We start from the raw sequence: 27877 nt of genomic DNA, 5'->3' as shown, positions 1-27877 counted from the left end.
CACTATTTAAGCAAGTAACAAATACATACAGATGTCTAAATGTTTCTAGCCTTCTGATGCTTCTGAGTCTACCAGTTGTACACGCTGCATACAGTTTCTACCTGAACTGTTATATTAGCTCCAGTTATTTTGTGCTCAATAAAAATAAGATCATACTTTCTAGTCCTTCAGCATATACATGTATCTTGTGGTACACATATGCTAAGGAAGGAAAGGTTTACTTTTTGTTGTTTTTTCTGTTATTGCTGTGCTGTTGGTATTACTTTTACTAATAAAAATATTTTTAGACTTGAACAACAAAATATTGTGTTCTGGCTTCTTAAGCATCATAGCGAAAGTTTTGTCTAAAATGTTTGTGAAAAAATTTACTGTCATTGTTGGAGAAATGACCAGAGAATCCACAATTTCTTCCATACACAAAATGAAATGTAGGACCAAATGTGGTTTCTACGTGGTTGGCCTGTACACTTTAGCTAAAGGTCAAATTTAACGTGACATGCACCTAACAATACTGGTATCCATTATTTCTATAGTGACCCAGGGAATTAACTGGTACGTATCTTTTGCTTTAGTTCTATAAAGCTTTAACAGATATAGTCCTCTCACTTCCTGTTCTGGTTTTGTCCTTCTGGTTCAATTTTGGATTTTTTGTCTAATACCTAAGTCAGATTGTAATACACACACACACAAAGACACACACTCCTTTTAACAGAATAATATATGTGTGAATGTTCAAATAATACATGTTGCTGGCTGCAATAATCTCAGTTTAGAACTATCAGCTCTGGAGAGAATTGAGAGATAAAGGGATATCCTGCAGAATATGTTATGGTTCAGATAATGATTTTTACCTAATCACAGCCATTACATCATCCTGAATTTCAAGATGCTTCTTAAGACTTTAGTGACTGATATGAAAAGTGTGTTTGGATAACACAGTAATTGGCAGATACATGCCTGCATTTAAGAGTATGTACTCTAATATTGGCAGCTGTTTGACAATTTGAAATCAACATTATAAACAGGTGCATATAATGTAGTTATAGTTGCTGAGTCAATTTTTTTTTACAAACTATCAGGCACGTAGGCTGCTTCATTTGATTCTAAATAGAATAGTCATATTCTGTCCTTCCTGCATGGTTCTTTGTATGCATAAATTAATCATGTGAAATTATCAGTAAGGGTGAAAATGTTACCTTTACTATTAGATCTGCTGGAAATCCTACAAACTGAGGAGCAAAGCAAAGGAACCAAGCTATTATAATCAAATACTAATTGATTGTTGAAGAGATATGTTAATAGTTCTATGCACATCAAATAACCAACTATCCTCCAACTAGCATAAACAAAAAGAATGTTCTCCTGGCTATATAGACAGAATGGAAGTCTGGTAGCCTGTGTCTTGCATCTTTTCTTGCCTTAATGGCAAAAGTACTGGACCCAGAGGTGTAGCAGTGGTGGCTATCTAATAAATCATAGGAGAAAAAAAAAGACAGTGTGTTTTCATTAAAGTCTCTGACTATCTTCAAAGGTGTTACAAGAGTTGTGGAAACAGAACCAACAGATTTTATGCTGTTCAGTGGGAAACCCAGAAAGCCTGTGCTACATGGAATAGTTTTGCGTTACATATGCAGATTTCACCACATTAATCCACATACTTTGGAAATGTCATAGCAGAAAGCTTCCAAGATATGAATACAATTCCAGAGGACTTTCGATCTAGAATTTATACAGAAAATATGGTAATGAAAAACATGCAAAACTTTCAGCATAATTTTTGTTATTAAATGTAGCTCTTTTGTCCCGGTGAACTATGTTTAATATACTTTTGCAGTATTGTGAAAAGCTTATAAATTGTTATTGCTGCCTCCTTAAGAATAATTTAATATCTTTTTCTCTCTCTCTTTTTTTTTTTTTATGTGAGGGCATGAGTAATTAAGATATTGTCTAAGGATACAGGAAATCTGATTAACAGATCAAAAGGACCATCTGTGGAGATTGGGTTTAATGCCAGGGGGTAATTCTCTTCTCCACAATGCTTATGCATATCAATTTAATCCAGGAAGCTGAATGAATTTACTCTGAAAGATGACTTTCCTTATTTGGAAATATGTATTTTGAGAAAGTGTGCTGTTGAATAGTATTCAAGACTGTGATTCATAATATTTTCGTATATAATTAAATCATCTTACAGGTACAGAATGTCACTCTTCCAAACACAAGGGAGAACTATGTCAGATCTACTCCACAAGAAAATTATCTCACTGAATGATCTTGTAATGTGATCTGTAAGTAAGATTTCTGAAAAGTGGATTTTGCTTTCTATTTTCTGTATTTTATTTTTTGCCCAGTTCTTTATTGTTTTTTTTCAACTTGAGTTTGGGTGCTCCAAATCTTAATGGAGATGCCTACTTGAAGCGAATAGCTCATAGAATTTTCAAGTTGCATATGACTACGTTGCTCTTTGGAGTCACTAATTACATTTCACCTTGATAAATTAATGCTTCTTTGTTGAGACGTTTTAATGTATTCCTTTTAAAAAAAGGACTTTCTGACCGTATGACTTGTTGATCAGATATTGTATTATGCATTAAATGTATGTACATCATGCACATATTTTCTCTACCTGACTTAATCATTTTATTAGTAGTTCATATGTATTTCTGATTAACAATGTGTTGGGTTTTCTTCAACAATCCTAATAAATGGATAGCTTTCTAAAGAAATCTAAGGTTTTCAACTCTGGGTTGATGCCCTTACAGAATGTTTTTAGCTCTATTTAACATAAAGTCTGTGGTTAAGTACTTGCAAAACTGCCAACTGAGGACACACGTATACAGATATACGAACAATTAAAAATAGGGTCTATGATGTCTGTTGATCACCAGTACATTTCTTAATTTATGCTCTTACTGTCTGAGTTAGTATAGCCTCCAACAGAAACACAACTCTAGACCTCGCACCGAGGGCTACATATTATAGAATGTGACAAAAGAGAGGTAAGTTTGAAATAACCTATGGGACTATAATAATCTTGAATCACCTGCCTGTCACTTGATAGTCTGTCATAATTTATTCATTCAAGTTCAGGTGTTGTTGCCCAGTTCATGATAGCAGCTTTGAAATTCCTGTATATGTTTAGGCTACAAAAAGCTAGGGACATGAGTAGCCATACTGTCACAAGCAGATCTGTCGTGTTGCAGTGAAGCTACTGAAATCTGTAAAAATTAATAGAAACAGGGCCTGGAACAGATTTTTTTTTCAGGACATCATATGTTTATCTAATAGTGAAGGTGGTAAAGGAAAAGTAGTAGTTAAAACATGTGTAAAGAGGTAGTTTTGCTACTTGCTGTATCTTTTGTACTAAATATGGAATTATAATATTATTTAGCTTTTACTAATTTTATTTATTTACTGCTGTGCTCCTTCTAGTGAAAAAGATGAATAGAATATTTTAACAGCAAACGAACAAATGGATGCTTATTTACAAGGTGGTTCTTGCTCCTTGACCAAATAATGCATCAGCAAGCAAAGATTGCTCAAAAAGTCATGGGAACTCAGAGAAACTAGCTGTCTGATCTCTTCTTAACTTGTAACGGTGACTTCCCTTCTCAGTGTTTCTTTCAAAACGATTCTTGTTCCCTGTAAGAGAAACATTAAGTCTTGGACTGGAAATAGTCTGCTTCATGAGTGTCTAATATTACAAGATTATTAGCAGTACTGGCCAAAAATCCCACGTCTTGCTAGAGAAGAAAAACACAGGGCAGTATTTTGAACTAAATTCTCATACAGGAAGGAATATTAGAAAACTCCATTTGTTTAGTAGTTGGACTAATTGATGGACTAGCCAGTCATTGACAGGCTTGCACTGGAATGTGTACTGAAATTCAATGCAGATGAAACCCGTATTTCCAGTAGTAATATTTATTACAGTCTGCATAATTTTCATTTTAAAGAAACAGCAGTGCATCAGCTTCCAAAGATTGAAGTCACACTATGACAGAGAGTGAGAAACAGTTTGTCCTTCAAAGAGTTGACCATCAAAATACAGGATATAAGCAATGGTAGCAAGAGAGAGGGTGACAGAAGAGGCAACGGGAGAAGGTTACATGGGGAATAACAGATCTAAGTACCTGTTGTAAGTTTCCTACCCACTACTATACCCATTTTCCTATTTTCTTTATTTATTTATTTTATTTTCTCTTTAAGTGGCAGGGCTAAAACGTCCCTTTAAAACAGACAAAAAATTCTTATGTGCTACAGTACACTGTACAACACTGCCATCACAGCCACTGTCAAAATATATGTCAATATATTTAGAAAGAAATATGTAACAATCCATACATACACTTTTCCCACCACTACCACTACACAGAGAGATTATGTATAAATGTGAGCTAGAACATTATTCAGTGGGTATGAACCATTAAATCCATGATGGGAAGGATATTATAAATATCTCTGTAATGAGGAATTTTCACCTGTTTATAAGTCTATGGTAAAACTTGGAAAGGTTTTGAAAGGACAATCGCTTCTTCTCTGTACAAAAATTATTATCAGTGTATCTTAAAAATCTATCCAGTAATGTACAAGTGTCAAGTGCTAACTGATGTTGCACTGTACCTCTTGTCTGAAGTTAATTGGTTTCATTGTGTGTGTGTGTGTGTGTGTGCCTGCGTTTTACTGCTGAGAAGACTGTTTACTTTTAAATGTTAACTGGAAGTCAAATGATACGGTAAATCTTCAGTGTGATTTGATGACTTCAGAAGACAATATACAGTACCTTTAACTTGGGGTATAGAGAGGCTATTGTCATGTGATTTTTTCTCTTCTTTAATTCCCTGCAACACAGATCCTAGTTGCTGTTGATGATTATGATCATGTTACTGCACCTTAAAAATGCCAACAAAAGAAAGACCACCACAAATTTCAGTTTGTCATATTAAAATCTTGTAACCTAGCACTGGAATTTACCCATTAATCCAGTAATGCAAAAAAAGCCTGTTCTAGTTGTGGAATACTCATTTAATGTAATTTCTCTCATCCGTTATACTAAAGAGTGCATTTTTTATGTTAGGAACTAGTTGAACCTTCACTATCAACCTCTTTTCTGTCACCAGAAAGAATGAATTGCAGAACTTAGTGTCAAAAACATAAATGCCTTAAGTACCAGGAAACAGTTTTAATCCAAAATTTCAATAAATCTACCATAAAAAAGAATCTTTCTCTTTTTCTTGGAAAATCACAATTTGCTGAGTATCTAGATGTATATGTACTGTGGAGGCACAGCTTGCACAACTGATTAGATTAGAGCAACGTGAAATATTTCATAACCATACTCCAAACATTAGCAAGAGTGCTTGCAGTTCACTTCATTCTTGTCGTAGTACTAGTAGGAGTGCAAGAATAGCTATTAATACACTTCAACGTCTAAAATATACGTGATACTTACAAAAAAATCTCAAGCACCAGGAAAATGTAATTTACTTTGGTCACTATGACAAATGCCCTTATACTGGAGACACTTGCCACCCTCAGATTTAACTATATTGATCACACTACATCAGAAATTCTAAGGTCTTTTTTATGTGAAAGAGCTCCAGCAAATTTTATTAGTTCAGAGTTGCCTGCGTATCTTTGCTTGAATCTGGGGAATTCATGAGAATGGGTTAACACTATATTAGAATACATGAGAACTCAGACAACAACGAATCTTACCTGCTTAGAAAGTGATTTAAAACAAAATTCAAGCTGGGCTGCATATCCCACTTCAAAAATAACTGCATAGCTATTCCCACTAGTTGGTGATGATTTAAATTATTGTATTCTAATGGTTAAAACTAGGATTCCTACAAGTTATTCAGGATCTTGAGGAAGCCTATTTGAAGTCTGTGTTCCTGTACAATACATATATGAACCTGCCTATTCACAGGAATCTGCTGTGTTGACAATTTATGGAAGTGAAGAGCAAGTAAAAGGTATCTCTCTGAGAAAGTAAGGTATAGTGCAGGAGAAATGAATAGGTAGTGCAGATTATAAAAAAATGGATTTTACTTTCAAAGAAGAGTCATATATACTGTTTTGTTTATGTTTGTCTTCTTCTGAATTTTTCAGAAGTCCTGTGGCAATTAAATAAAAGCATATTGTAGTAGCAAACAACTTACCTAACTAAATGGAGGAACATGTTTATCTTCAGATTTAGAGGTGAAACATTTATGTTCCTATGGGCAGATGTGAGTGTCTTAAAGAAACAATGATGTCTAATTATCACATTCTGGTGCAACTTGGCATGTAGCATCTGCAAATGTAACACATATCACCACTGCATGTCTCAAGTGTGTTACATCTAGATTTTGTAGCTATATGCATACATCACTGTAGAAGTAGAGATTTATGGGTTTTATCATTGAAATTGGTTAGTTTGAGTTCCTAGCTGCTGGAAGGTTAGGTTTTTTGGTTTTCGTTCTTTTTCCCCCCTTAGATTTTTTCCTTATTTCTGTGCCATATATACATATATGTATTTAAGGTTGAGCATTAGCAATCTTCAAAAGCAGAATGAGAACACTAGCATTTGCAGAGTGCAGATTTTTCTTGATACTGGGATTTTTTTTGTTTCTTTTATTGTTTTCCTTTCCCCCCACCTCCAGCGTCAGTTTCTCCTACATTAGAGTTTCTGTGTCTTTAAATCGTACGGCAAAACTGCCAGATTGAACTTTACTTCAGTGAAATCCTGATGATTGCAAGGCAGGATTTTTATGATAAGTCATACAGTTTAATCCATTACACTTCAGCAGAATGTGTGTCATGAAAAATTATTTTAATAATAGTCTTTATTACAAATGGTCATTTGTTTTTCTGATCCTTTAGCCTTCATCTAGTCTTTACGCAGATACGGAAGTATAGGGTTCCTCCCTAGGAAAAAAAGAAAGACTGACCAAATTTACCACTTCAGTCAAGTACTGAACACTTTCTTTATGTCATTTTAAACTGAACCTTTACGTCCAGGATACCAGGGTTAAACTAAAAGAGTTACAAGAGGTGTTTCATAATTCTATTCAGTTTCTTCCAGTCATTAAATTTCAATCTTCTTCTATTTATTAAAATTACAACTTTAACATAGGCCCTTGTTATTCATATCTTCTAATGTTATTCACACCACCCACCCAATTACCCATACTTAGCAATTCTAAATGAAATCAATAGCTATCAAATGGAATCATGCTCTTCCTGCACTCTATTTCTCAGTCTTAATCAAATTATTTTTATTCCTCCTGTAAGAGCAACATTATTATGAACCTTCAGTGCCTATATTAACAGTAGTTCTGAACCTACAGAAATTTCTTCCTACACACGCATTCTAAAAATGTTCTTAATGAGTTCAGATTAGTCAAATCATCACCTCAACACACTTCTTCATACTAAAGCAGACCGTCAGTGTCCCCATAGAAGAAAGCTGGCGAACTTCAATCTATAGATCCAATCTGTCCTGTTTCTAGCCTCTTTGTTAAGAGATTTACTTTGTGTAGCTGAGCATTCTGACTGTCCTTGCAAAAATCGTTGTGAAAAAGACCAATTTATGCCCTCTGCTGTGTAATTAGGCCAGGTGATTTTAAAAGGAAGAGGTTAAAGAAATCTGTGTCCTGACACTGCATAATACAGCAGGATCTCTGCCAAACTGTGCTGCATTTTATGCTCAGCAGCCTACCTCCTATTCTAGCCAACCTACATCACTAAGAAGGCTTTGTTGCTAAAGAAGTGTCCGGAACCACTGGTTTTCCTTCCCTCACCACATCATCCAAGTGGACACATCTGTTAAGAGAAGATTTTCCCCAGTAAGTCTTATCATTAATCTTATGCTTCATTTGTCTGGCTAAAATGCTCATTTACCAGTGTGACCTTTTTGAAAGACTGTCTAAAACAGAAATATCCAGAAAGATTATTTTCCTCTATCTCTTATTGCTACCAGCCACTCTTAACTGACATTTTTTTCACTTCTTGGAAAATAAAAAAATAGGGACAGACTTTTTCAAAGGTGATGATAGTTACATGGAAACAACTGATCACCAGTGATGTCTCAAAGAATCCCTTTGGGGAAAATGAACAAAATAGTTTGCGTAAGTTTGAAAAAAGAAGAGAAATACATATATTCACTTCAGATACTTCTGCACTGACGTGCATAGAATCATAGACTCATAGAATGCTTTGGGTTGGAGGAGACCTTAAAGATCACCTAGTTCCAGCGACCCTGCCATGGGCACCAACACCTTCCACTAGACCAAATGGCTCAAAGCCTCATACAACCTGTTCTTGAACACTTCCAGAGATGGGGCATCTACCATCTCTTGGGGCAACCTGTTCCAGTGCCTCACCACCGTCATGGTAAAGAATTTCTTTCTTGTATCTAATCCCAAACTACCTGCTTTTAGTTGAAAGCCATTATCCCCTCTCCTATCACTACATGCCCTTGTAAACAGTCCCTCTCCAGCTTTCTTATAATAGTCATTTAACTTATCTTTGCGTTTTAGTTTTGTGATGAGATAAATTTCCTTCTTACTCCTGCGTGCAAAGCATAAAAGCAATATATCACGGTAAATACTTTGCTTGTATTTATTTTAGCTAATTTTTACTGGTTTGGTTTTGTGGGGTTTACTTGCGAGCATTCATTCATAAGGTATACAAAATTGGCAGAATGGTGAAGTGCATGAATTGGTTTTGACTGTTGCGGTCCTTCATTTAGCAAAGCAATTGAGGATGTGTTTACTTACACAGCAGAAACAAACCTATGGATAGTAAGAATTAAGTCTTCCATGGCAAAGAACACTTTATTAGTGCTCTCATACATGTATAGCTGCCAAAGAATTTGGGCTAAGGAGACTGAGGTCATGCTGTCTGACAGTTTTCTTATAGGATGCACTAGTGATTTGTCAATTCATTACTGAACAGTTGTCTCAAGAAACTTGGGATCCTGGCTTTGTCAGTTTGTAGCTGTAAGAACGTTATATTGTTTGACTGTAGGATCACAAGATAATTCAGGCTGGCAGGGTGGTCTCCTGGGGACATCTCCAGTCTCAGACTGTGCCCAGAGCAGGCTCACCCAGGTTGTCAGACCAGGCTTCCCAACTGGAGTGTGAAACCCTCCTATGCTAGAGATAACCCAACCTTCTTTGGCCTCGGCTCCAAGGTTGGGAGATCTCCATGGGGAAAAGATTCCTCATTATCTCCAGCCTGACATTCTTGTGTTTCACCTTGTAACACTGCCTGTCACCCTCCCACCACACACCACTATGAAGAGCCTGGTCGCGTCTCCCCCACGCCTGACTACCGGTGCTGGAGATGCTGTTAAGCATTCCAAAACAGTCCCTTAGCATGGCTGAACCAGACCCAGTCCCACAGCTAGTCCTCACAGGACAAGGGATCCAGTCCCACCTGCTTAGTGGCCTCCACTGGTCATATTTATTGCCCTTCTTCCTCTATGGGAGGCCTCAAACTGGAGGCTAGTACTTTGTCTAAATGGAATTGAACCTGATGAGGGATATCAATGACAAGAAGAAGGGCTTTAATAAGTGCATAGATAACAAAAGGAAGACAAGGAAATATGTGGGCCTACTGCTGAATAAGGCGAGGAAGCCAGTTGCACAGGACATCGAAAAAGCAGAGCTGCACAATGCCTTCTTTGCCTCATTCTTTACCTTCAGGTAATTACAGGTCCCAGAGACCAGAGGGAATGTCTGGAGCAAGCAAGATGTACCCTTGTGTTACGGTTTAGCCCCAGTTGGCAACAAAGAACCACATGGCTGCTCTCTGGCTTGGGATAAAGACAATTTAACGGATCAGCAAAGGAAGATAACGATAATCACTCCTGAGTAGCAAAATTACACTCCCCCAGCCAGATCCCAACTTAAATACAGAGCATGACATTACATAGTATCAAATATCACTTTTGGTTGGCTAGTTCTGGTCAACCGTTCTCTCTGTGTATGCTCCTGGTTTCTTGTGAAAAGTAACCCTCTCCCATTCAAACCCAGGGCATTATCCGCCCCTTATTCTATACCATCTACTTCATGCCCACGCCCCACTCCTTCCAATTAATCACCACCACTTTTTCTATCTTTAATATATATAAAAATATATATGTACTTACAGATATCATACCGTTAGAGTGTGGATAATCCCTCTAAAATGACCATTGAGTTCATTTAATCAGTGACTTTGGGCTTTATCTGTCATAGCAGTCTTTCAGGGCAGGAGAGATGATGTTGCACCTGCAGCTTGTGGCTGGTGTATCTGGCATGGCCCATGCCCACAGTCTGTGGTTTGAAGATGTAGATCTCAAGAAAATAGCTGGGTGCCAGTTGCTGAATCCAGGTTTAGTTTCATCACAGCTGCACTTTGCTCGGCTTCTTCTAAGTTCATCCTTCTTTAATTTGGTTGTTTCTTACTGTAATACGATTGATATGACATGTAGCAACATATCACGATGACATACAGTGGCAGGGTTATTTAGCAGTTAGCATCATACAATTTAATTTACTGGCTATTCTCACTCAAAATCAAATCTACTTGAGGTATGCGTCAGAATTCCCCATAACCTATATCAAATGCGCCCATATGTTCGTACAAAAGCAATCCTGTTTGTGGGTTTGCCTTTGCCTGAGGCAGGACTTACCCAGATTGTCTTCCCTAACGTATTCTTCATGTGCACTATGGGGACTTTATCCCCTTCTACAGTACGTGCAAGTTTTGACTGGGCAGGGCCAGCTCTATTGGTACATTCCCTGGTGTTAACTAACCAGGTGGCTTTTGCTAAATATATATCCCAATGTTTGAAGTTTCCACCACCAGTGTTCTCAGTGTAGTTTTTAGCAGTCCTTTGTATTGTTCTGTTTTCTTGGTGGCTGGTGCAGGACAGAGGATGTGATACCCCTCTTAACGCCATGCTCTTTGGCCCAGGTGTCTATGAGGTTGCTTCGGAAATGAGTCCTTTCTTTCCGGGGTGCTGTGTCTCCATAGTACTTGCTTTTCAAGGCCCAGGATAGCGTTCTGGGTGGCAGCATGGGGCACAGGATATGCTTTTCAGCCATCAGGTTGTTACTTCCACCGTTGTAAGCACATGTCGCCTCCCTTGGCAGGTTTGTGGGATTGTGATAGAATCAATTTGCTAGGTCTCCCCATAATTATATTTTAGCCATTGTCCTCCATACCACTGAGGTTTTATTCACTTGGCTTGCTTGACTGCAGTACATGTTTCACATTCATGGATAACCTGTGCAATAGTGTCCACGGTGAATTCCACCCCTCAGTCACAAGCCCGTATATATGTTGCATCTCTTCCTCGATGGCCTGAGGTGTCATGGACCCACTGAACTATAAATAGTTCACCATTATGTTGCCAGTCCAGATCCACTTGAGATACTTCAGCCTTGGCATCCTGATTCACCTCCTGGTTATTTTGATGTTCCTAGTGGCCTGACTATTAGGGATGTGGGCGTCCACATGATGTAGTTTTACAACCAACTGCTCCAGCCGAGCAGCAATATCTTGCCACAATGGGACAGTCCAGATGGGTTTGCCTCCGAGCTGCCAGTTGCTCTTCTTCCATTGCTGTAGCCACCCCCACAAGGAATTTGCCACCGTCCAGGAGTCAGTGTAAAGATACAGCACTGGCCACTTCTTGCATTCAGGAATGTCTAAAACCAGTTGGATGGCTTTCACCACTGCAAACTGGCTCAACTCACCTTCTTCAGCAGTTTCTATGACTTGTCGTGTAGGGCTCCACACAGCAGCCTTCCACCTCCGATGTTTTAGTTCAACGTGACAGGTCCCATCTGTGAACAGAGCATGTTGTTTCTCCTTTTCTGGCAGTTTATTGTACATTAGGGCATCTTCAGCACATGTCATCTCCTCCTCTGGCGATATTCCAAATTTTTTGTCTTCTGGCTAGTCCGTGATCACTTCCAGAATTCCTGGGCAACTGGGGTTTCCCATTCAGGCCCACTATGTGATCACTGCAACCCATTTACTCCACATAGCATCAGTTGCATGCTGTGTAGAGGGGACCCTTTTCTGGAACATCCAGCCCAAGACCGGCAGTCAAGGTTCTAAGTGGAGCTGTGCTTCAGTGATAACAACTTCCGAAGCAGCTCAAACTCCTTCATATGCTGCTGAAATCTCTTTTTCAGTGGGAGAATAGCGGGCCTCGGATCCTTTGTATCCCCAGCTCCAAAACCCCAGGGGTCAACCTCGAGTCTCCCCTGGTGCTTTCTGCCAGAGACTCTAGGTTGGGCCATTCTCCCCGGCTGCAGTGTAGAGCTCATTTTTAACATCTTGTCCTGCCCAGACGGGCCCAAGGGCTACGGCATGAACTATCTCCCATTTAATTTGTTCAAATGCCTGTCATTGCTCAGGGCCCCATTCAAAATCATTCTTCTTCCAAGTAATACAGAGGGCTTACTATCTGGCTGTAATTTAGAATATGCATCCTCTGAAAACCCGCAACACCTAAGAAGTCTTGTGTTTCCTTTTTGCTGGTTGGTGGAGACATAGCTGCTGTTTTATTGATCACATCCTTTGGGATCTGATAACGTCCATCTTGTCATTTTATTCCTAAAATCTGGATTTCCTGTGCAGCTTCCTTGACCTTACTTGGTTTTATGGCAAAAGTGTCTTTCAGAAGGATTTGAACTATTTTCTCTGCTTTCTCAGAAACTTCTGCTATGTTGCCCCACATGATGATGTCTTCAACATATTGCAGGTGTTCTGGAGCTTCACCCTGTGCACTCTGGATCAGTCTATGGCAAATGGTGGGACTATGTTTCCACCCTGGGGCAGTTGATTCCAGGTGTACTGGATGGCCCTCCAACAGAAAACAAACTGTGGCCTGCACTCTGCTGCCAAAGGGATTCAGAATACTGCATTAGCGGTATCAGTTGTGGCATACCACTTGGCTGCCTTTGACTCTGGTTCATACTGATGTTCTAGCATGTCTGGCACGGCAGCACTCAGCAGCGGAGTGTCTTCATTCAGGCCACGGTAGTTTACTGTTAGTCCTGTTCATGTTTAAGGTCAACTGATTTTATCACCCTGGTTACACTATTTTGGTTCTATGTTCCAGTTGTTATAAGGAAACTAGTGTAGATTACCACATATAGGAGATAAGTAGTTATTAGACTACAATAAGATGTTGACAGATACTGACTTTTTAGTTTCTGACCAATGAATCCGATGCACTGAAAGTTTCAGTGGATTTATAGAAAAAAAAAAGAAACCTTCAAACTTATGTCTCCCCATAAGTAGCCAAAATAATGACTTTTTCGTAATCACATACCTTTAGTTTGGAAGTACTGTAAGACATTGTAAAACTGAAAAGTGCCAGTGCTGTGAATTCTGGATGCTGTTGTAAAAACATCTCGAATATTGTAAACTGACAACATTTATGTAAATCAAACTATATTTCTCAACCTTGCATATAAAACACAATAAACCAAACATCTAAAAGTATCATTTACTTCAGAAAATATATGGCTGAGATTTAGATGACAAAACATTTTTAAACACTTTCCAGATGAAAATAATAGCTATCAGAGCAGAAGACTGGGAAGGCATAGTGAAGGAAGGGTCTAGGAGTTTCCCTTTTATAATAATATGTTGATCTGTAAATATTCAAAGCAATTCTACAAATGTGACAGGAGGACTGTACACAGAAACAGTGTTGCTATGGCACTGCTAGGCCTGTCAAGATCACCTGCGTAACTGCCTTGTTTATATGGCTTACCAGCAGCAGAAGAAATATGATCTTTACTTGTTCCCAAACAAGTAAAAGATGCCTTCCAAAAATGGCAGATGCCTCTGTAGGTGAGTAGGACAGGTATTCCTGTAAGAGAACTCTCCCAAGGGAGTCTCAAGAAAACAGAAAAACAAAATTACAGTTTATAACAATTAATAATGAAAGCGACTGACCACTTGCCTCTCATCGATTTCTCCATGGAGATGTTTCATCTTGTCCTTATGGAAGGAAGCTACATGTGAAAATAAGGAGCTCATTGACACAGCACATCTTAACCGAACAGGGCTTCAAAATCGTAGAAGAGATGTGCCATCTTTTGGCTGCTGAAACTGGTTGAAAAATAAACAAGATTTTTGATCAAAGTATAATCGCTATTGAGTAATCCTTTACAGAACATTGGAAATAGAGAAAAACTTTTCCACACACATGCAAAAAGGAAACATTTTAATATAAAATAATTATTAACATATTTTTTAACATATCAGTTTCAATACATACTAGAATTGTCCAGTTCTTTAGTTTTAATGTCATTGAACTTTTAGCTTTTATCTGTTAAGTTCTGGTACATGAAGGAGTTAAAAAGTTTAACAACAAAGGAGATATGCTCTGAAGATTTTACTATTAATGTAGACCAGAAATATATATTTCTGACACTCTCAGTTATGTCTTATGAAAAGAATTCTAAAGTTATGTCTTTAACTATATTCCTGAAAACTTACTTGAGGACACAAAAGAGTAGCCTTATTTTTACTTTCATGAAAGCTGTTGAACACGCTTTTAAATTCCAAGCCTTTTTTTTATATATTTTATATGCTGAATTACAACTTAATTTTACACAGAAAAAGATTACTTATACTTGACAAACAGTATTTTATTTCCTTTCTTTTTCTGTATCAGAGCAATGATGCAGAATTTAGCAGATGCAAGATTAAATGTTTTTTTAACATAAATCCTGACTGGTCTTGCAGTTTTCACATGAAGCTTCTGCTCATGTTTGTGATATTATACTGGTCAAAATACACCACCATCAAAAATCCCTCAAACCCTAACTTTTTGTCTGAAGGAATTACTGTAGCATGCTAAGTAATAAAACTGGTTAGATTAATGTAGCATTTGTTTTCCGAGTTATTTTCCCTTTCTTTTTTTTTTTTTTTCCATCACAGCAATAGGTCTGCAACTGCAGTACTGTAAGGGAACACAAGACCTAATTGAAAAACAAAAAATATATTTTCTTGAATTATATGTGGGCCCTTTCTCTCTCTCTCCTCCTCTCTCTGGGCCAGGTGAAATGCAAATACACAAATAACAAGCACTTCCACCCACATAAGACAGATAAACAGCAATGCCACTTGCATTGTTAAGTCTTGTGGCTCTTACAAGGTTGCCAATAATTGCCTCTTATTCTCTTACAAATGAAGCTAAAGAACCTGTTCTATTTGTTGATGTTACTTTAATTTTTTCTCTTTGTACTAAAGCTCCTACTTATCCCTTAACTGTTACATTGCCACTGTTGTTCTCCCAGGACAATTTCAATAAATATATATCTGTTAGAGATTACTCAAAAAAAAAGTATTTCTGCAACAGTATGTCTACAGGGTAATAGCTAGTTACTACTTAAAGGACAACTGCTCATTTAAGCAAAAAAAGAGAGGGCAGGTTATACCAAAACTATTTAAACTGCAGTGCTCCAAAGAGACAGAAATGGAAATGATTCTGATCTTCCTTATGTTGGTGGGGCATTTAGATCTGTTGTTCTTGTCTGTCTTGCATGATTTCAGCCTATAAAAGCCAGTTTATTCAGTTCACTAAGCCACAAAGGATTTACAAGTCTCTTACATAACGGGTGTGTGACCCACCAGCCTTTGCCCAGTAAAGCCGTTTTCAGCCTCTGTAGCCTGTGCTTGCACTAAACCTCATTCTTTATAAAAACAGCAAATACCAGTATGCAAATTCCAAGTCAAGTGCTGAAGAAATTACCCTAATACTTTGTAGCAGTTTCAGTAATTAGTTTATTTTCCAAACTGGATTCAAATCATGAGTGCTGAAGTGTCTTTTAAAGGGATTACTACATTTTATTTTCTTGCAGGGAAATGAGTCTACATGGGTTCTTCTGCTATTTTGTAATAAGCTTGTGCCAAATCACCATCTTCACCTGAGGCCAAACAGAAGAGGTCATTATTCTCCTGAGAAAAGGATCAACAGCTTCTGAGCAATCCTGGCAGGATGCAACCTACCTTCAAACTGAAAACCTTTACCACAAAAACAATGATGAAAGAGATCAAAATAAGGAGTTGTTATGGCAACTAGCATACTGGGGAGAAGTAAGTTGAGAAATTTCAAACAGATAGAGAAAAATATAGGAAAAAATAGTGTTACTAATTACCAATTTGGTGTCTTGAAGTGTGATTTATTTCTGCAGTGAACTTCAGCTATTTGGCTAGTGAACAGTGAAGGAGGTTTTGCTACCCGTTTCCCATCCACAAGGCACAGAGGGAATATCGTATCTGTGTTCTGGTTTGCAATGGGCCAGGGAGTTCTTTCTGACATAAAAAAAGCAAAACTCTATGCTTTCCTTTCCTATTTCTTCATGAGACAAAGGGAACTACAGAGCTAAAGGTCATCCCTTCCCATCTAGGGCCCTGAAGAGCATGAACAGAACAGTCTCTGTCATCCAAGAGTCTCTTACTTGTTTCTCTTTCTACCACATCTTCCTGTAAGACATTATTTCTTCTTCCAGTACATTTTCATTAGAGTCAGTGTTGCAGGTGTTTGTCAAGAATTTCCACAACCTTTTGTTTTGTGTATAACATGATACTACGTAGTCTATGCATTACAAAGCAGCTTACTAAACTTGCAGAGCTAAAAAACGCAAAGTTAAGAAGCACCAGAACATTTTAATACCACCACTGGGCTCTGTGCAGTGCAAATCTTTTTTTGCACATTGAACTACCACTGTTGGAGCAACAGGGTTATGGAATCAGACCACTTTGTAAGGTAAAGCAACGTTTTAGAAGTATAGGCCTGGCTCAGCCAGGTTCTTAACAGAAAACAAACAACACTTAAAGGAGTAAATACTTACAGCATAAGAATTTGAAAGGAAAATAATAGAGACTTGGTACTGGAAGAACTTGAGCTGGATCTTAAGTGTTGAGCAAGGCTTGGCTGTGAACTGTGTAGACTGTAGTCCTTGTCTCCTCTTATCTGCTTTGTCAGGAAGTCTGCATTATAAGAACAAAAATTCATCTTGATCCTAGAGTCACAGAAGATGACAAGAATTATAGACAGGTCTTAAAGCTCATATCTTTCATTTCTTTTATTCTAACAAATGACGCTTAACAAAATGGAATAGCTTTATCATATTAAAGGTCACCAGAGAAAATTTATTTTGGATCTTTCCACTACAAATTTCTCTTTTAACCATAAACATTTCCTCACCTTCAGTATTGTATTGATTAATAGCCTTTTTAGGACTCCTATGTCTCATCAGATTTTTTAAAAATTTTATTTTGTTTAGTCTGTAGGAGTCTATCAGCTTTCAACTTAATCTGAGTGTCACAGACAGATCATCTGGGCTTTTGTTGCATTTGGCAGTAAGTCTTCAGTGCCACAAGTAAGAAAGTATTAGCTGTATGTTGCCATGTTCCCAAATAACAGAAAATAGTTGAGTGTGACAAGGTTTCTAGAAGGACTTACTGGTTGAAAAGTTGACTTGAGCTTGCTTAAGACTATCTCTTAGTCTTCTTTCTATAATTAAGAATTCCTGTTGGTAAAACTGTTACCGGCCATCAGCTTCTTCTGTACTGTATCCAGAAGTTCATCAATAGCCTTTGTTACCTTATTACTTCTGCTCAATCCTTAAGCTTGCTTATCTAATACAGTGTTCAGCACCCCAAATACCGTGTTCAATTTTGAACCCTTCCCTACAAGAAAGACATTGAGGTGCTGCAGTGTGTCCAGAGTAGAGCAATGAAGCAGATGAAGGGCCTAGGGAACAAGTCTTATGAGAGGTGGCTGAAGGAAATGGAGTTGTTTAGTCTGGAGAAAAGGAGGCTGAACAGAGAACTTATCGCTCTCTACAACTACCAGAAAGGACATTTACAGTGAAGTGCATGTTGGTCTCTTCTCCCAAGTAACCAGTGACAGGACAAGAAGAAATAGCCTTAAGCTGCACCAGGGGAGTGTATTTCTCTACTGAAGGGATTGTCAAGAATTGGAACAGGCTGCCCAGGGAAGAGGTTGGATGACCATCCCTGGAGGTATTTAAAGGAAGTGTAGATGCAGCACTTAGGAACATGGTTTAATGGTGGACTTGACAGGACAGGTTAGGTTTCTGGTTGAACTCAGCGATCTTAAGTATATTAAGGGTATTTTCCAACCTAAATGATTCTAGAATTCTAACAAGGCATAGTTAAACAGTTACCAAATGTGGTACTTTTTGGTCCAAAAGTCCTTCTACAAAATATCTTATCTAAACCTACTCCATTTTAGGCTCTTTTCTGTTCTTAGCCTTGTAAAGGAAGAGAGAAGAAATGAATTAATGACCATCAAGCCATGCTTTTCCTGGGATTTTGTATTTGGCAGTGCAGAGTCCAGACAGAAGCATTTCCCATGAAATAGATTTTAAACACATTTGAGCAGGAGAAACTGCACAAATACATATCTGTTCACACTCTTATCTCTAACATATGCAATAATCACTCCTGAGACTGGTTAATACAAATCCTGGAGTGGTCAGCACTAAACATTAATTGAAGTAAACCTTTACCTGAGAGAAAAATCACATTTATTTAACACTATTAAAAAGAATTTTTAGTCTTCAGAATGCAAGAACTCACCATCTCTAAGAGAATACCACATTTTGAATGCAGGAATGGTCTTGTCATTTCTGGATGTAGAGAAAAAAGGTTTTTGCTTGTGGAAGCTGTTGGATGAGAAATACTTTCTATGTCAGAAAACTTTCTGTGTTTTTGGCAGCATGCGTAAAAATGAATCTGTTACATAACTGACATTTACCTTCCCATGTCAGCAGACCAAGTAGCAAAGTTCTTGTTGACTCTTTTCCCAATTCAGAACATTGCATAATAACATCAATTGTATTATTTCTTATTTATTTTTGTTGATATATTTTTAGGGCTTTGCTACAACCAGTTGCAAGCCAGAAGTTTTCTTCAAGAAAATACTCTCCACTTCACTTTACAGATATGAGAAAGTAAACCTTTTTGTAGTAAACTGGAAAGCCAATGGCACCTTTTCCCATGATTTCTATTGAACTGTGAAAAATTTATAGCTGGAGAAGACTAGCAGTGTTATCTCTCTTCTGGGATACTCTGCTTTACAAAGAACATTTTACAGCATTTCATGGTTTATAAATAGAAGTCATGCATGACCTCATGAGTGATAAAGTTCTTTATGTTCATATCACCTGTGTTTTGTGACATTATGGACACTTTTTTGTATGCTTGTCACAGCACTTTATATGAATATCTTTGTCTGCTGTCTTCACCAGGATCAAATCAAAGCCATAGACAATCACAGAAGGCAGGAAGCATTGTGTGATGTGAGAAACAATGATATCTTGCAATTCAGCAGATGTAGTATCAGTTTGCTGAACAACTTCTTTTACAAGAGCCTAGTTCTGTGAACAGTCAGGCACAGTATCAAGCACTTGTAGTGTTTTCATTAACTTCAGTCAAATGCAGAGGCTCAAGTCATTACCTCTTTGTGCCTAAATGCCCAGCTACAAAGCTTTAAAAAGAGAAAATACAGGATGTGATTCCTTTCATAAATATGACAGTCATCATCTAAGGTGTAAAAGAAACACAACCCACTGCTTTTCCAGCACTCTGGTGGAGCTCAACCAGCATGTAGTGAACCAGTAGCTGGCAGGGGCGTTGTGCAGGGAAGATGGTCTTTCTCTGCTGTGGTCTAGGTTCCTCAGCTCTATCTGCTGCACAGGAAGGATTTTTGCTAGCAGTTATCAAGATATTTTAGGAGGATTACTGAGTGAAATTCATGTACGTCTTTGGTATCAAATACACTGACATTCATGACCTTACAAATAGCTAGTGATCCCAAAATGATGTAGTAAACTTGTCCTACTGAAGACTCTGTGAAGGCAATCAGCCATAGGCATGCAACAACTTACCCCCCTCCCCATTAGTAATAAAAATAAACAAATAGATCATTGTCAAAATTAATGAGGAAATTAATCATTTTTGTCAGTTTCTATAAAAGCAAGACAGTTGGTGGTCTTTCTTTCCCCTATCTCTCTGTTGTTTTCTAGAAAAAAACGAAACATATGATGATCACTGCATAAAACAAATGTGTAGAGAAGAATTTTTTATACAGTCTCAGGTGAAATATAATTATCTATGCAGAAGCTGTTTTCTCTGATTAAAACAGCCAAAATGTTTTCTCTTCACTTCTAGGAGGACCAGGTCTGCATATTACTGCTTTAAATTAATCTCTCAGTTTTGATAGGTTTGATTCCAGTCTTTACATCAAGATTTCTCTGTCTGTTTTAAGTACATGTGTGAAGAAAGGCCTCTCTTTATTGGAACACTTCAGAAATTTCCAGCAGCCACAAGGTGATTTTTAGCCAAGAGTTCCTCATAGAAAATACAGTTCTGTATTCTTGCGCAAGGAAATTAAATTTCCCAGGGATATATTTATTCCCCAGAGTTGACATTGGGCAGTATACTGGTTCTTAGCAACTTGACTAGCAGCAATGTTCAGGTCTTGGTTCCACGGTCAGTTTTCAAACCCATCTGTAAGTGCTTATATACGTGTATGGGGGAGGTCGAAGCGGAGGGAGTCTCTGTGTGTGTGCGTATTTGTATTTATGAATATTGGTTTTGCTGTATCTGGAGAGAAAGCGAAACATATTCAGCTTCATCTCAAATCCTCTTTGTTATATTGTCTGAGAGTCTCTCAATACTAGGCAGACATCATAGCAAATAAAAAGAAAAACTTTCTAAGAAGGATTTGAGGTCATCAAAAATTAGGATGGATATATTAGGAAGTTTAGATAATGTATAACATGAAGGTCTAGTTTACATACAGCACATATACAACGTTGCTTTGCAGCTGCTTTCAGACTCTTTCCCTATAACCCTAGCAGAAGTCAGCAAGGTTGGGTAATGCAGCTAGCAAGCAGTACATTTACTTGATTCCAGCCACTCTGCTAACACTGGATAGACTTCCTTCTTTCTTTATAAGAAAATGAACTTTTCCTAGCTTACTATGTGGGTAGGAAAGCAGACATTTTACCTTTATTATCTGAGTGATTCTTTGGCTCACTTTTTCCCCCCTGTCTTCTTGAAAGAAGGCTTTTTACTTCAACTGCAGCAAGCCCTCTGCACTGACACACAATATACATTACATGAAATCTTTGCTTTTATTTCATTCAAACCCACTGTAATCGATGGCCTTGCTGGACTTGTCGAATGCAAGACAAAAGACAAATGGACTGAGGTGTCAAGAGCCGAAGAGCTAACAAAGGAAGTAAATAACTGGCGCTTATCTTATCAGACAAAAGTAAGGGGGGATAGCCCATCACTGTAAACTCGGTGATCTGTGGGGCACTGCTGCGGAGGCTGCGCAGCCAGAGATTGCTTCAGAGATTGCTTTGGATAAAGCACAGATGGCCGCCGAATGCACATACCAAGATGCCCACTCCGAAGGCGTGTCACAATGCTGAGTCCCGCTTCTGACGACAAGACATTCCATGTCAAGAGCCATTCGATACACAATAATTGACTTACTCCCACTTCGCAAAGAAGATTTCCAAACGTATAGAAATTGGCACTTGAAAACTCTCTTTGGGAGGAGGAGCCAAGCGAGAACTTCACCTGACGGACGGGTCGACAGGCCTGAACCTCTCTTCCCCCACCAAGAAGGGACGCCTTTTTGGTAAGAGTCGCGCCTCTGACTTTGTCAGACGTATCCCCGGGAACACATTGTTAACTAAAGCGCTAAACTATTACTTTGAGCTCAACTTTTGTAGACAGTGAATTTATCAACGGCAATTCCGAATCTGTGATAACTGTCGCTTGAATAAATTACCCATTGTTTCAACTTTGCGAAACTGTTTCGGTGAAAGTCCTTGGAAGGCCTCTGGCAGGCTAGTTGAATATCAGACTCCCCTTACCCCCCCCTTTAACGCGACACCCACAAATTAAATAATATCCAAGACATTGGCTATACTTTCACTTTGGTAAGTTTTTGTTCTATGGTATTGAGTAAAACATTAAAACAATACAGATTATAGACCTCGACACAAAGTGTAGTTGATTTGGGTATTTCAGTGCCCTGTAGGAGAATTTTAAAAGCTGGTAGTTGGATTGATAGTTGCACACAGTTACACTTAATCTTACATTGTTTACAGAACTCACAACAGTTCTGAATTTTCTTGCAACAGTTACAAATTTATATGCCAACTGCTGGTGAGTTTTGACCCCTCTCCTGTCTTGAAGTGTTAATTAATTCTCCTATTTCAATTATAACCACACTAAAAGGGAACAATTTTACAGAAAGATAACAGATGGATTTCAGACTCCCAAATCCCCATGACTACCCAGTAGAAGCTGGGTACTTCATTCATAATATTGCTTTGAGAAATCTCTCCAAACATTACCCAGACTAAGCCATATGTTTTCAGTCAGATCAGAAGAGCCAGGCTAAGTTTATTCAACCCTCTCATAGACATGGTTTTGAGAAGAGGCAAGGTTTCAAAGATGTGAAAACACAAATTCTCAAACCTTTATATTTTATGTATGCTAGAGACTTTATGTAATTAGCAGATATAATACAAGTACAAATAGTTTATTCTGTTAGAATTAGTAAAAAAGGAAAGGAATATTAGCAGACAGGTCATAATTTCATAAAAATTCACACAGAATTCATCTCTTCAATGAAAAATACGAAAGAACCATTGACAAAATTTACTCAATAACACCTCAAGAGATTTTGTGCCTTATGTAAATTTCCTGAGGTTGTATATTTACAGAGAACTGTGTCAGCTGGAAATTAGGTCTATGCTAGAATTGTGGCTGTAATGCTGGTCTTCAAGGGTGAAATAATCCTGAACTACAAATTCTATTTATTTAAACTACAAGACCTAATAATACCAGAGGTGTACTGTAGGTTAAACCTGATAGGCAGCTAAGCCCTACACAACCTCTTGCTCACTCTCCTGCTATGGGTTGAGGAAGAGAGTCAAAACAGTAAAAGTGCAAAAACTCTTGGGCTGAGATAAAGACAATTTAATAGGTAAGAAAAAACTATGTACTCAAGCAAAGCAAAGTAAGGAATTAATTCACTACTCAAAGGCAGACATTTCGCCATCCCCAGTAAAGTAGGACTTCATCATTTGTGATGGTTACTTAGGTAGAAAAATGCCATAAGTCTGAACATCTTCCCTTCCTCTCTCTTCTCCTAGCTCTTGTTGCTGAGAACAATATTATATGGTCTGGGATATCACATTGGTCATTTGGGGTTATCTGTCCCAGCTGTGTCCCCTCCCAACTGCTTGAGCCCCCCAGCCCGCTCACTGGTGAGGCAGTGTGAGAAGCAGAATATTCCTTGACACTGTGTAAGCACTACTCAGCAAAAACTGAAAAATCTGTGTTATCAGAAGTATTTTGGTCACAAATCAAATAATAGCCCCATGCAACTAGCTGTAAGGGAAATGAACTCTACCCCAGCTGAAACCAGTACAAAGCACCTGGAAGATATAAAAAAAAATCAATTTATCTATACTCTCAGCCACAATTCTATCACTCTTTTGTATATTTGCAACCTGAATATGACCTCAAGCAAGAGTATGAGCTGCCCTAATTATAGTAGGTTTTATTAAAGGAAATATGTAGATAATATTGAATTACTTATAGAATCATAGAATCATAGAAAGTTTTGGGTTGGAAGGGACCTTTAGAGGTCATCTAGCCCAACCCCCCCGCAGCGAGCAGGAACACCACTAACTAGATCAGGTTGCCCAGAGCCCTGTCCAACCTGGTCTTGAATGTTTCCAGGGTTAGGGCCTCCACTACCTCTCTGGGCAACCCGTTCCAGTTTTTCACAACCCTCATTGTAAAGAATTTCTTCCTTATATCCAGCCTAAACCTACCCTATTTTACCCAGGTATAGGCACATGGCAGGATCAATTAGATTACGTAACACACCAGCCAAAAATTAGCACAATGTTACCTCTTTTCAACCCAGTGTCATACTGCTGGATAAATATGTAGTATACTTCGAAATTCCTGTGAGAGTGCACAGACATTCAGTTACAATTCAATACCGATGTGTAATGGCATCTTATTTGCTGCAAGGAGCAAATAATTTTATATGTCTATAATTTCATTATGATTATGAAGCTGTTCAAGTATTAGTTGCTACAAATTCATATATAATTTTTTAAACCAAGGGAGAACTTTCTTAAACAGCAACAGTTCAATGAAAAATTTGTGTCACACTTTTGCTATTAACCCTTGTGAAATCCTTCTAAAATCACGCTTGTGATATTATTATTTGAATGTTAATTTCATGTGGCCTGCAAGAGGTGAGAAAGAGGCCTCTTCATTTGCAGAAACTTTGATTAGAGTTAGGTTCTAGAGCTAATGATCTAAAAAGAGTAGGTCTGGCAGATTGGAGTTATATTTAAGAGGCTGCCTCAAGGGTTCTTTTGTCCTGTCTTCCCCTGGATAGCCCTTGCATTCCTCTTTTGACATGTTCCCCTGGCCAGCTGCTACATCACGGACTGTTTCTGTGGCTGGAAAGTCTTTAAAAAGCTGCTTCTTTGCCCCATCAAAACTACTTCTGAGCAGCCTACCAGGAGTCCATCAAAGCAGTGCAAAGCAATGCCCTACCATCACTGTTTCCCAGGGAAGCAGAGGTAGTAGATGAATAAAAACTCTAGTTCATTACATAGACTTTTATGATGCCATCACAAAAGAACAATAGTTCTCTAAACTAAATATAAATGAATAAATTACTGAAAGATGTTAGAACTACAAAAGAAATGTTATCTGTTGATCAGTATTTTGAGAAATTTTGTAATATTTACAGTGCATGTGATGGACATTCCACATTTTCTTTTCCAGAAATTGTTGCCTAAACGTTCATGTCCTGAATTAGTCTTCAAAAACTCATTACTACCCCTGAAGTCTTTTCAAGGGTGGTGTTTGAAAAGAGTTGACTGGAACATGTAAATCTTATTTGAATCACCTTTGAAAACATTGGAATTTCACAATTTTAATAGTGCATTTTCTAAGATTGCTAATTTGAGAGCATTTTTCTGGAGAAAAAGAGAAAAGACAAACAAAACACCAGACCGAGGACTGATGTTTTTTATTCTTTGTTTTCTGCATTCTTTTGTAGCCCACAGTGCAGAGAAGAGATGAACAGCTGTATCTCTTCTTACAGGCCTATACTGTAGTTCCTTTTCAACTTTCCATTAAAAGAAATCAATTAGCACTATTTGACCTATGTAACATTTCCCTGGAATTCCTGAGCAGTGGCCCTTGCCCATGCTCTCACATTACCACATACACCTATGTAGGGAAGCTCTCCACAACAGCTGACCATACACCACAGTTTTGATGGCACTCAGAGGTTTGGTACTAACTTCCAACAGACAGGCTCTATGTACATTTTTGTACCTGTTTGCAGTCTACCACGAAATTCCTCTATGGTTCAAAGTTAACATGTTAAAGAAAAACTTGCCATGTCCTTTGTAATTAATATAGGATCAGGAAAAGGGAAAAAGCTAGCTTTTTTATTTATTTTTACTCTTCTTCTTTCCTTTTGTTATGAATATTAAAACCCTGTCGAACCTGAATGTCTCAGTCATTAGAAGGAAATGAGGGAAACAGAATGATGTTGCAGAAAGTAATGGATTGTAAGGTAGCCACTTTAATTACATCTGTTGAAAGCAGCTTGAAAGAGTTGAGCTTTTTAAGACTTATTGTATACTTGCCTTGATGTCAGTTCTCAGCATGAGTCCTGAGCCTAATATGGTGGTATAGACATTAGCTATATTTATAGACAAATTGCTTTATAGACAATTTATTGTCTATAAAGCACTGTAAATTTAATAATTTATTTGTCACTCTGAAGAAATTACTATTAACTTGTATGATAAATGATTCAACTTCTGCCTTCCCATTCCTTCTGTTAAGGTATGTGTGCTCCAACATCCAAGACACCAGAGGACACCAGGGTTTAAATCCATCAGCTGAAACCAAACAGGAATGGGAAAACAATTCAAGCAAAAATACTGTCACCTTTCTAATTCATTTTTACATGTTAAAAAAAAAAAAAAGGAGAAAATAAAGCAGTAATGGAAAATAAAAAATTATCTCAATCTTTCCATCTAAATATAGAATCATAGAATTGTAGAATGGTTTAAGCTGGAAGGGACCTTTAAAGGCCATGTATTTCCCTCTTGCATGTGTGATCAACTTTTCAGTTATCTGTTTTGTAGAAAGCATCAAAGAATCGTAACACTTAAAAAAAAAAAAAACAAAAACAAACAAACAAAAAAAACAATAAAGAAGAAAATAAGAAAAAACAACACTCTGATAAATATTTCTCACTGTTTAATACTAAATTATGAATTATCTATCTCCAGTCCAAAAGACTGCATTTCAATAGTGAAAGCAATATGTGACAAAACAGGTAAGGAAAACTGGCAATAGCTGGATTAGGCACCAACTCTCGAAGTGTTGAAAAGTAGTCAGCAGTGATCTGCACAGCAATAAAACTAAGAGGTTTGGACAAGATGCTGACAGCTGCATGTGTGGAAATAGGCAGCTTCTTTTTCAACAGAAGGTGGTAGAAATGACTGCAAAGAACATTGCTACCACCAAATTTTGTTAAGCCATGAAGTTTGCTAATGCCAGAAAGAAGTGCTGGAGTAGCAACCAATGTTCCAATTCCTCGCAATTGAAGCTATTGTCCTAAATATTCTGAATGAAACAAGAGGAACCTTTGCATGATTATAAGTCTTGTAACAAAGTTAGACCATGGCAAGACATGAGTGCGACAAATGCATTGCCTAGCCATTGTTTATTTCTTTCTAATTTACCAGTAAAGTTACAGTAGAGACAGAAAAGGCATATGGCGCACAAGGCAAAAATTGCAGCAAATGGTGTAAACTCTTCTGCTTAAAGTATTTCTTCAAGAGTGTTCCTTGCGCAGTTGCTAGGCAAATTATTCACTCTATGTTTTCAGAAAATTCTGTTACATTATGGAACAGAGAAACCTGAGGTGCAGCGAGGCTCTACAAAATAAAGGTGTAAGAAATAGAGAACAGCAGCCCAACTTGGAACCTCACAATGGCTCTCAGATAAATTTTATTCAGTTTTCTTGGATTCCCCAGCTGCTGTCAGACTTTCAAATGCTGTCTGGGTTTTGGAAGTCAGACTCTGTTTCTGGATCCCCCACCTCCATTGGTATGAAAAATTTTCAGAATGAAATTAGGATACAAAATCTGTTCACAGCTGCTTGCAGAAGAGTTCATGTTTCCTCTCATGGTTGTATTGGCTGTGCAATGAGAGTAGTACTTTCTGTGGTTAAAATGCATAGCTCCAGAAGTTTCACATTTGTGAAAAAGCTAAGTGATATGGGAATATGACTTACTTAAGCTTAATTTCAGACATAATTTATTTCAGAAAAATGGTGTTTTGCCTAAAGTTACGTAAGAAGTCCTCAGAGCATCCAAAAGCAGAAACTGAACTCCCAAACTCTTGCTTCAGCCTTAACATCTTCTCTTCTTAACTGTTACAAAAATCTATTAATAGTAAAGAAAAAAAAAAAAAAAACATAAGGTATTGTCAGCTATGCAGACCTCAGTTCAATATCAGCATTTGACCAAAAGCAGCTTAGTTGCACTTTGATTGCAAAGTACGAATGAAGTCCAGTGATATTTTCCAGATCTTGTCCATGTGCCAGGCACTTTATTCAGCCTCTCAAAATGCTAGGGAGAATGCTTTTGGGAAGACCGAGTAAAAGCTGGATTTTACAACCTACACTTCTGACAAATAAATGCTGTACCTTGCTACTCCTCCTCTGAAACCACTATTGAGGGCCACT

The 27877-nt window shown here is 37.9% G+C and overlaps 1 protein-coding gene across 18 annotated transcripts in view; it reads right to left on the bottom strand.

Moving 5' to 3' along the window:
• The window catches only part of LOC142358961 (uncharacterized), a 140896-nt gene that overhangs the window by 27939 nt on the left and 85080 nt on the right, over nucleotides 1–27877 (bottom strand). For 9 of the 18 annotated variants that reach the window (XR_012761995.1, XR_012762001.1, XR_012761987.1 and 6 more), the window contains 5 exons: nucleotides 18619–18704; nucleotides 16863–17001; nucleotides 13772–13896; nucleotides 10142–10438; nucleotides 4784–4892 (listed from right to left, as the gene is read on the bottom strand). Coding sequence is in view for 1 of the 18 variants with exons in the window: in XM_075411843.1 (XP_075267958.1) it covers nucleotides 10410–10438; nucleotides 13772–13896; nucleotides 16863–17001; nucleotides 18619–18704 (379 nt within the window). In the remaining 17 variants the exon portion in view is untranslated. Of the gene's footprint in view, nucleotides 1–2127; nucleotides 3643–4783; nucleotides 4893–6164; nucleotides 6299–6802; nucleotides 10439–13771; nucleotides 13897–13956; nucleotides 14113–16862; nucleotides 17002–18618; nucleotides 18748–27877 lie in introns of those variants that run through there. The other 9 variants (XR_012761989.1, XR_012761998.1, XR_012762002.1 and 6 more) reach the window with 9 other exon arrangements.

This window comes from Opisthocomus hoazin, chromosome Z (genome assembly GCF_030867145.1).
Source record: "Opisthocomus hoazin isolate bOpiHoa1 chromosome Z, bOpiHoa1.hap1, whole genome shotgun sequence".
Taxonomy (NCBI): domain Eukaryota; kingdom Metazoa; phylum Chordata; class Aves; order Opisthocomiformes; family Opisthocomidae; genus Opisthocomus; species Opisthocomus hoazin.
The sequence above is the reverse complement of the archived record's forward strand: the minus strand, read 5'-3'. Positions and strand labels throughout refer to the sequence as shown.